General features: G+C 40.4%; 1 protein-coding gene and 1 pseudogene across 1 annotated transcript; both read left to right on the plus strand.

The window, feature by feature from the left end:
- The first annotated feature begins 210 nt into the window (after positions 1–210).
- On the plus strand, positions 211–3,362 carry LOC122666852 (putative calcium-transporting ATPase 13, plasma membrane-type). Its single transcript, XM_043862949.1, has one exon. The coding sequence runs from the start codon at positions 245–247 to the stop codon at positions 3,341–3,343; it is 3,099 nt and encodes a 1,032-aa protein (XP_043718884.1). The 5' UTR covers positions 211–244; the 3' UTR covers positions 3,344–3,362.
- Positions 3,363–4,853: 1,491 nt separating this feature from the next.
- LOC122648678 lies at positions 4,854–9,439 on the plus strand (annotated as a pseudogene).
- Positions 9,440–10,569: the final 1,130 nt, after the last annotated feature.

A 10,569-nucleotide genomic window follows, 5' to 3' on the forward strand; every position in this document is an offset into this window, starting at 1 on the left:
ACTTCCCATTGACATGAAAAGTTAAGCGACTTGATTCATCGCAACAGAATTACATATTTGTTTCTTTTTAGTATATATATAAGAATGAAGCGGAGCTTCACATCCTCCCATACTCCTGCTGTCCCTAATCCTTCTTTCTCTTTAGAAAGATTGGCAATCAGAGTATTAGTTTATACTTCTCTTCCTTGCTCTCTTTGTAGGGTAGTACTCACTCTTGTCAGAATTTTTGTTTTTTAACTTACCAATGTCCAACTCCAAGGTGCGGCAATACTCCCTATTTGAAATGTGCACTACCCTTCGTCTTAGCGTACCCCATAAGAGATGGCGCCGTGCCTTCTTTGTCATTTGTTCTTCCCACATCTTGGTCTCTCTAGCCAAACATGCTATAACTACTAAGAAGGATCAACTCCTTGCTGCCTTCTCTCGCTCACCATCTTACACTATCCTTGACATCCAATCCAATATTGGTGATGTAAGTCCACACTGCTTCAATCCTGATAATAAGGCTCTCCTCATCGATATCGTAAAGGAGAAGAACCCAGATCGTCTGAATCAACTTGGAGGTGTTGAAGCAGTGGCTGCAGCCCTTGAAACTGATGTGGAGAATGGAATCCATGGTGATGCTGAAGATATTGCTTCTCGTCGCAATAAATTTGGATCAAATACGTACCCAAAGCCACCTCTAAAGAGTCTCTTCCAGTTCGTGTTGGAGGCTTTCAAGGACACCATAATTCTCATTCTCTTGGGCTGTGCCATTCTGTCTCTTGGGTTCGGCATCAGAGAAAATGGATGGAAAGATGGATGGTACGATGGTGGTAGTATATTTGTTGCTGTCTTTATTGTTATTACTGTCTCTGCCTTCAGTAACTTCAGACAATCCAGACAATTTGAGAAGCTCTCAAGCATTAGCGACAACATCCAAATCGATGTCATTAGGAGTGGGCGGCGCTGCCAGATTTCCATCTTTGACATTGTTGTGGGAGACATTGTGTGTCTCAAAATTGGCGATCAGATTCCAGCAGACGGCCTCTTCTTAGATGGTCATTCCTTACAAATTGACGAGTCTAGCATGACAGGGGAGAGTGACCATGTTGAGGTTGATGGACGCAGAAACCCATTCCTCATCTCTGGTGCAAAGGTGGCTGACGGGTATGGTCGCATGCTAGTTACCTCGGTCGGCATGAACACAGCATGGGGTGAGATGATGAGCTCTATAAACCGTGACTCTAATGAGCAAACACCATTACAAGAACGGCTTGACAAATTAACCCTGTCAATAGGGAAGGTTGGTTTGGCAGTTGCATTCCTCGTTCTTGTTGTGTTATTGGTTCGTTATTTCACGGGGAATACAATAGATGACTATGGTAATCGAGAGTTCAATGGCAGCAAGACGAAGATCAATGACATATTGAATGCTGTTGTCCGTATTATTGCTGATGCCGTCACCATCGTGGTGGTGGCAATTCCAGAAGGATTGCCACTGGCTGTCACACTCACTCTTGCTTATTCCATGAAAAGAATGATGGTGGATCAAGCAATGGTCAGAAAACTCATGGCTTGTGAGACAATGGGTTCAGCCACCACCATCTGTACCGATAAAACGGGCACTCTCACCATGAATCAAATGAAGGTGACCGAATTTTGGCTTGGTCAAGATGCCATAAAAGATTATGGTTCCCCAACAATTTCTTCTGTTATTCTTGACTTGCTCCACCAGGGAGCTGGTCTGAACTCCACCGGAGCCGTTTATAAACCCCATTCACAAGCAGTACCCGAGTTCTCTGGTAGCCCAACTGAGAAAGCCATCCTATCTTGGTCTGTCTTAGAATTGAAGATGGACATCGAGGCGCTAAAGAAGACATGTACCATTCTCCAGGTAGAAGCCTTCAATTCAGAAAAGAAACGCAGCGGTCTATTGATGAAGAAGAATGGCGAGAAAATGATCCATATACATTGGAAAGGAGCTGCAGAGATGATTCTAGCAATGTGTTCCAGCTATTATGACAGAAACGGAAGCTTAACATTCATGGGTGAAAATGAAAGGAAGAAGTTCGAACAGGTAATTGAAAGTATGGCAGCTAAAAGCCTCCGATGCATTGGTTTTGCTCACAAAGAGATAGCTGAAGAAGAGTTGGAGTACAGAGAAGATGGAAAGATTCATGAAAAGCACAGTGAAGAGGGTTTAACCTTGTTGGGGTTAGTAGGTCTAAAGGATCCATGTCGACCAGGGGTAAGAAATGCTGTGGTAGCTTGCAAAGATGCTGGAGTGCACATCAAAATGATCACTGGAGACAACATTTTCACAGCAAGGGCAATAGCCATTGAATGTGGGATACTCGATCGAAATCAGGACTCTGATAATGAAGAGGTTGTGGAGGGTGTGGAATTTCGAAACTACACACCGAAGGAAAGGGTGGAGAAAGTTGATAGAATCTATGTTATGGCAAGATCGTCCCCATTTGACAAGCTCTTGATGGTACAATGCTTGAAGCAGAAAGGCCATGTAGTGGCGGTCACCGGTGATGGTACAAACGATGCTCCAGCATTGAAAGAGGCCGATATTGGACTTTCTATGGGGATTCAGGGAACTGAAGTTGCCAAGGAGAGTTCAGATATTGTCATCTTGGATGATAACTTTGCTTCAGTGGCCACGGTTTTAATGTGGGGGAGATGCGTTTATAACAACATCCAAAAATTTATTCAGTTCCAACTCACTGTGAATGTAGCTGCTCTTGTGATCAACTTTGTTGCCGCAATTTCTGCTGGCAAAGTTCCCCTAACAGCAGTTCAATTGTTGTGGGTGAACCTCATCATGGACACATTGGGAGCTTTGGCTCTTGCCACTGAGAGACCCACTAAGGAGCTTATGGAGAAGTCACCAGTGGGTCGGACCGAGCCACTTATAACCAATGTCATGTGGAGGAATCTCATGGCTCAAGCTCTGTATCAGATATCTGTCCTCTTGACACTACAATTCAGAGGTGAGTCTATATTTTCCGTGGATACGAAGGTTAACGATACCCTGATCTTCAACACTTTCGTGTTATGCCAAGTCTTCAATGAGTTCAATGCAAGGAAGCTGGAGAAAAAGAATGTCTTCAAGGGAATACACAGGAACAAGTTATTTCTAGGGATAATAGGGATAACCATCATTCTTCAGGTAGTGATGGTCGAATTTTTGAAGAGGTTTGCAGATACAGAGAGGTTAGATTGGAGGGAATGGTGTGTGTGCATTTGTCTTGCAGCCATATCTTGGCCAATTGGGTGGATTGTGAAGTGGATACCAGTTCCAGAAAAACCATTTCTAAGTTTCCTCAAGCGGGAGTACAACAATAATAGATAGAGGTAATGGTTTTTCTTTTTATTTTTTATTTTTTGGTAGAATAGTTTTTCTGGTTCAATATGTAAATCTTTACTAATGTATGGATGCCTTTCTCCAATTGTATTCTTTAAACATCCAACAAAATATTAATTTCATATAGTATTAAAAGACTATAATGATTCTCAACTGGGATATAAAATGCAATGTTATTTGGTTTTTATTTTTATAATTTTTTTTTATTGAATGGATACCTTTCTCCTATTGTATTCTTCAATTACTAGACTGTATGGTGGTTGTCAATGTAGATAGAAGAGTTTCTTCTTATTAAAAGGTTGATGGGTTTCACTTTGTAATTGGATAAGGAAGTTTATCAAAGCTAGTTGAAGGAGATCTGTTTGATGCAATGTCCAATGCTTTTGTGGCCTCCACAGTGGTGGTTTAGGTCAACACTGATCTGATGAAAAATTATCTTGGTCAAGTAATGCCTGCAATGTAGAAGCACACAATGACAAATGATGTGCAGTGCAATCACTAGGCATAATTCAGTATTATGATTTTGGTCTCACCAGGTGGTGTAACGTGGCTGCAGGCTCGTTACGTTCATTTAGTGATGAGTCCTCATAGGAGATTGCAAGTAAGGCTCTTCTAGCATTGATCTCCTAAATGAGCTCTCTACCCTGTAAAAGAAGAAGAAAGACCTCACAAGATGAACAATACAATCCACAAATGACACAACATAGACAAAATAGTGCAAGGAACTAGGAAACTGCCATTCAAGAGATCCAGTTGAACCCAATAGATCATGTATGCCAATAACCAATACAAAACTGATTTCCTTCATGTTATCTTTCCTTCAAAAATATGGTGACAGGTCCTAAACAAGGACACAGTTCTGATGATAAAAATAACATGGCCAGATTACCTTATTTGGCACAGCAACCAACCCTGGTTGGGGGGGGGTGTGTGGAGAGAGCGAGAGAGTTGTAACTTGTAAGCAGGATCAATTGAATGATGGAGCTAATCAATTACATGAATAACATCTGTAGCAAATAAGTTTTACTGGCTTAATTCATGCCAAAAACTTTGTTTAACAATAATTGTAAGGTCACCCGGAGTCCTATGGTTACTCTGGTTTTGATTTTATGCAATCCAGAACTTATTACTGCTTTTGTTTTCTTCCAATTACTCTTTTTAACTATTCAAGATCCACATGTTTGAGGTTGAAGTTGAACACCAAAATAAAATAACTAATTAAGGGGCTTGGATTTAGCAAGGCCTTTTCTGGTTTAAATACTATTTGCAATTGTAATCACAAGGGACTTTCTTATTTCTTTCTTAAATTTTGAGAAGACCCTGAGATTTTAAGGTTTACTTTGAGGGACCCCTTTATTCATTGGTGAAGTTTCTCTGCAACCAAATAAATCTATCTGATCCATCTTTAGGGAACATGAGTTATTTATCAAGAACACTTCTTCAATTGTCCCTCTGTTCATTTTCTTTCCTTGTTAATTTGAAGCAAGTGAGATAAGGAATGGAGGACAGAGAAAGTGAGAAACAATTAAGAGTAATTACTATCCATCTGGAGAGTAAAAACTCATTCAAGATTCAAAACTACAAATATTCTCATTCATGGATTCAATTACTGAATTTAATAAAAGACTGTCCCGATACTCTGTTTCTGCAAGTAGGATTGGGCTGGGTTCAATTTCAGGCTCAATGAGTGGGGAAAAGGATAAAGGAAAAAGGGGGGAAGAAAAATAAGAAAGGGTTTTTGACCTCTTGCATTGGATGAGCCATAGGTGGTGGGGTACCTGTAACCTGGAAAGTAGGGAGACCACTCTTATTAGGTTAATTTGGATGGTGGGGCGGCAATTTGACCGGAGAAGACGTGGAGTGATGAACTAACTCTCCCCAGATCGCCTCCCCAGTCCTCCCCACCTCTCTTAACGTGTTTGACAAAACTGCTGAGAAAATCGGATTTCTTGGGCTTTGTCGTTTCCACGTTGTGGTCCTGTGGATTCTGGGAGTGAACTCTTACCAGTAGCAATACGACTAAATTGCTTACTTTTCAAAAATAAATTTGTTAAAGTCTTCTCAACTCAGTCACCACGAATTGGTATTGTTGAAGCTGTACCTTACAACTTGTTGATGATGAATGTTTCTTAAAAAGATATTGCTGGAATAACTCCAAGCAAGATCCAAAAGTCGCATTATCCTACTCCTAAGATTGGAAAAAAAATAAAAACAGATAAAAGATAAAAATTTGTTGTATTGATTTCAGAGTCTCTTCTTTTGTTGCTGAATTTCTTTTTGATAAACACCCTAACTTCGTCCAATGTAAATACTATGAAATGACTTGTATTTTTCAAGGATCAGATAGATTACGCGGTTCCAACAAGAAAATCGAAAAAACTTTTGAAGCAGAAAATAAGGATTCAGTTTTCATTTATTGTTATTGTTTTTTCTCTGCATATTAGAAATACAGATTGAGAAAAGAAAGCGCTCCTGTTGCAGCAAAGGCATGCGCATTAGTTAGTAACAGCAGCGGAAGAACAATAGAGAAGGTGGAAAAGGTAGAAAGGAGGAGGAAAGAAAAAGTTGTTTCCGACTCTGATGATGACACAGACCTGCGTGCCTGCGTGCATGATATCATCCGTCTATCGTCATATGCTACTTCTAGTGCGTTACTTTTGCCTTTTCCCCAAAAAAAAAAAAAAAAACACGAGACATTTCCAATTGGACACAACTGGTTGTCTCTCTCGAATCAAGAGTCCGTTGTCGCCATTGGAAGACTGCCTGCCAAGAGTAATCCTTTTTTCATTTTCTGAGAAGCCTTATTATCTTCTTCTTCTGTTCATGTTATATATAGGCATAGAAGAGATCAATGCCAAAACACAAAGAGCTGTAATCCTGTCAAGCAACACCCCATTGCAATTTTCAATATTTCCTTCTCATAATTGTCCTGAATCTTTACTTCTAATCTTCATCACCCTTTCTCTTCTCAGTTATGGTCTAACAAACAGTTTCATCTTTTGCAGCACTCCAATACCTGTAACACAGTCTCTCTCTTTCATTGCTATCTATTCCTAATGGACGCTTGCATTTCTTCTTACCAAACAGATTGTCCCCAAGAAGGATCGGCTGCTCACTGTTGCAGTCCATGCTCCCCTTCTTTCACCATCATTGATATAAAATCCTTTGGCTTCTCTGGTTTCGACCGAACAGTTTTTGTTAAAATTATCAAGAAGAAGATGTGGACAGTCTAGAAAACCAGTAAGGAGGAGTGCAAGGAATTACTATCTCTCTTGGAACCCACATAATTGATGGACTCCAAGAGTGCTAGAGATGCCAACTTATGTCTTTTGTTCAAACATGTACAGAAGCCACCTGCAAATGGCTTCTTTCTTTTCCTGTCAAAGCCTTAGAGGCGTTCAAGGATACTACAATTCTCATACTCTTGGTCTGTGCCACCTTATCTCTCAGATTCGGCATCAAAGAGCATGGGGCAAAAGATGGGTGGTATGATGGTGGGGCAGCACCACATTTGTTGCCTTCTTTCCTGTTGTTGTTGTGTCTGCTGTGAGCAACTTCAATCAATCGTAGCAGTTTCAGAAATTGTCAAGCGCTATCGACAACATTCAGGTTGATTTCATCAGAGCTAGGCAGCGGCAACATATCTCCATCTTTGACGCCGTATAAGGAGAGGTAGAAGAAGAGGCTGTGTGTAAAGATTGGAGACCAAATTCCAGCTGATGGGTTTCTCTTAGATTCTTTCACTCATGTGGAAATTGATGGGAGCACAAAGCCCTTCCTGATCTATGTTGCCAAGGTGGTGGATGCATATGATCGCATGGCTTATTCCATGGAAAGAGGGATGGCTGATCAGGAGATGGTTCAGAGGCTCTCAGCATGTGAAACAATGGGATCAGCTACCACTATCTGCAGTGACAAACAGGTACACTCACCCTGAATCAAATGACAGTAACAGGAGTTTGGCTTGGCCAAAATAACTCGAGAGAAGATCCCTTCTTCGCCATTGCTCCAAGTGTTCTTGAACTGTTACTTCAGTGAAGTGGTCTGAACACAAATGGGAGCATCTAGAAGGCTGATTCAGGAATGGTGCCAGAAATATCTTGTAGCACAGTTGAGAAAGCACTTCTCTCTTGGCCGTTTCTGAATCACATGAATATTGTGCTGTCACAAGCAACCACATGGCCTTTTTGTTTTTGGCATTGCTCAAGAGCTTGTCAGAACGGGTAGACCTTGCTATCACACAAATTCTCTCCATCCTCCCCTCTGCAGTGAAGTTCCGAAATCCAACCCTTTCGATGACTTCTCCACTGTTAGTGTTTTGATTGGTCCCAAACAGGTCACACTCTAACAATGGCCATTGCAGTGAAAGAATTGTCCCCCCTGATCATATTGGTGTTCACTCCAGCATCTTTGCAAGCTTCCACAGCTGCATTTGCCCCTGTTCAACCGTGGTCCTTCATACCTACAAACCCCAGTACGGTCAAGCCATCTTCTTTTACCTTTGGTTAGTCTCCATATCTCTGGAATTTGTTTGTGAGCAAAAGCAATGCATTGGAGCATGTTAGCTGCCGTACCTTGAATTGTATGCTACCTTAAACCATCATCTTTATGCATTGGCTTTCATAGTTCCTGCTAGCTGAAATGATTTTAACAGTAACTACGGAAGCAAATGCTTAAAGATGATAGTTTAAGTATAGCATACAATTCAAGGTACAACAGCTAATAGGGTCCAATGCATTGCTTTTGCTCACAAACAAATTCCAGAGGTAGAATCCAAGCACAAAGATATGGAGACTAACCAATGGTTAAAAGGAGATGGATTGACCTTACTGGAGTTTGTGGATAAAAAGGACCAACATCGACCAAGAGCAAAAGCAGCTGTGGAAGCTTGCAAAGATGCTTGAGTGAGCATAAAGATGATCAGTGGGAACAACGTTTTCACGGCTATGGCCATAGCTAGAGTGTGGCATAAACAGTGGAGAAGTCATGGAAGGGGTGGAATTTTGGAACTTCATTGAAGAGGAGAGGATTGATAGAATCTGAGTGATGACAAGCCCATCCCTTTTGACAAGCTCTTGATGATACAATACCTGAAACAAAATGTCCATGTAGTTGCAGTCACTAGTAATCACAAACGATGATCGTCATACTGAAGTGGCAAAGGAGAGCTCTAATATTGTCATCTTGGATGACAACATTGTCTCAGTGGCTATGGTTTTGAGATGGGGAAGATGTGTTAATAACAACGTCCAGAAATTCATTCAGTTTCCACTCACAGTGTTACTGATCTTGGGATCAACTCTGTTGCAGCTGTTTCTGCTGGTGAAGTCCCACTGACAACTATACCATTGCTGTGGTTGAACCTGGTAATGAATACATTGTGAGCTTTGTCTCTGGGCACTGAGCAACCCACCAAGGAACTCATGAAAAAACCACCACTCGGTCAAACCGAGTCACTTATAACAAACATCATGTGGAGGAACCTTATGGCTCAAGCTCTATATTAAATCATCATCTTCTTGACGCTACAATTCAATGGTGAGTCAATTTTTAGTATAGGTACAAAGGACATACTTTTGTGTTCTGCCATGTCCTCAAGGAGTTCAACTTCAGGAAGTTGGATAAGAAGAATGTTTTTCAAGGGATACACAAGAACAGGTTGTTTCTGTGGATAGTGAGGATAACCATCATTCTTCAGGTATGGTTGAACTTCTAAACAAGTTTGCAGATGCATAGAGGCTAGAATGGGGGAATGGGGGAATGGGGTGCATGTATTGGAATTGCAGCTCTATCAAGGCCAATTAGCTGGGTTGCCAAACGCATTCCAGTTTCAGATAAACCATTTCTTAGCCTACTGAAGTGGTAGATTTGTTGATATGCAACAGAAGCTGAAAATATAAAATCATATATTTGCAGAATGGGATCGATAAAATTTTAGGTATTCAAAAAGACTATGTAAACAATCTATTTAGAAGAAAAAAGAGGAGGGTATAGGTGCCTTACGATAGTTGAAGATGCACATCATGAATCTGGAAATATTATGAAATCTATGAAAAGTTTGGGTATGTTTTTGGACAGAGCTCCCATTTTCGCTCCCCTTCTTATAATTATTTGCATACTTGTTGCTCATATACTATTCTTGGTAAAGGGTTATATTAAATAGACTGCAACAAACTTAATAATCATGTTTACAAGACATACACATGAAAGTAACTCTTTATAAAGAATTTTAAATACGTTGAAATTAGATTCATAGACTTCCTAAAGACTTAAAAATAAACCATCAAATTGTTTTTCTGCTAAAAACTGAGAAAAAACAAACACTCTCTCATACCTTATGCTAATTACACACGGCAAAGTTCAAGTCACTAGGGATTCACCGTTCAATGGGAACCATGTTTGTGATTGTATGGTTGTAAGGTTTACTAGATCCATCAATGCCTTCAATTGCAAGTTTTAAGGGGGAAATCAGTGAACAAGTTCATGACCACTAATGCATGGATGTAGTTCCAAAGGTTGGAATCAACACTAAATTGGAGGTTTTTTCAGGCTTTCAATCTTGTTACCTTTGGCAATAATGTCCTCTGCTAGAATGATTGAATGGTGGGTTTGTACCCTGCTTGTCAGGGGCACAATTTTCCTGTTCTGACTGTGTTAATGGTTTTGGAACCCTGGACCTAACAGGGGCTCAAGCTCGGAATTCAGTTTGATCGTGAAGAAAGTAGAATGGGCCTTTGATAAACAACATTAATCAACGTAAACTGTGCTGAATCAGAGTCTCCTGCTCTCAGTTTAGACTTGGAAATAACTAAACGTCTCCTCTAATGGCGTAATCAGAGGAGAAGAAGCCCCAATGTCCGATTTATGGAAAAGAATACAACTTTCTGCAATTAAGCCAAGCCATTGCGATCTATAGTATAAGGATTGAAAACCCAGAATCCTCCTTAGCCTTTCATCTCTCGTTTATGGTTCTTCAAATCAGATTAGTTTGGGCATTTTCAACCAATCTCAATGAAACTAAAGAAAGAAAGCACGATTGTGGCAATCAGTTCCCCATTAACAGATTCTTAAGACACCCTGTTTCATTTTTAACTGTTTTAGGGTTCATAAAATCAGATATTCAAAAGAAACAACCACTACAAAAAATAAATAAATAAATCTAAACGTTGTATGTAAACATTTAAGACGTTCCAAGCGCATACCTGGATTGACCC

This window comes from Telopea speciosissima, chromosome 1 (genome assembly GCF_018873765.1).
Source record: "Telopea speciosissima isolate NSW1024214 ecotype Mountain lineage chromosome 1, Tspe_v1, whole genome shotgun sequence".
NCBI classification, from domain to species: domain Eukaryota; kingdom Viridiplantae; phylum Streptophyta; class Magnoliopsida; order Proteales; family Proteaceae; genus Telopea; species Telopea speciosissima.

Coding starts and splice junctions, on each gene's coding strand:
- LOC122666852 (XM_043862949.1), top strand. CDS start 245: ATGTCCAACTCCAAGGTGCGGCAATACTCCCTATTTGAAATGTGCACT.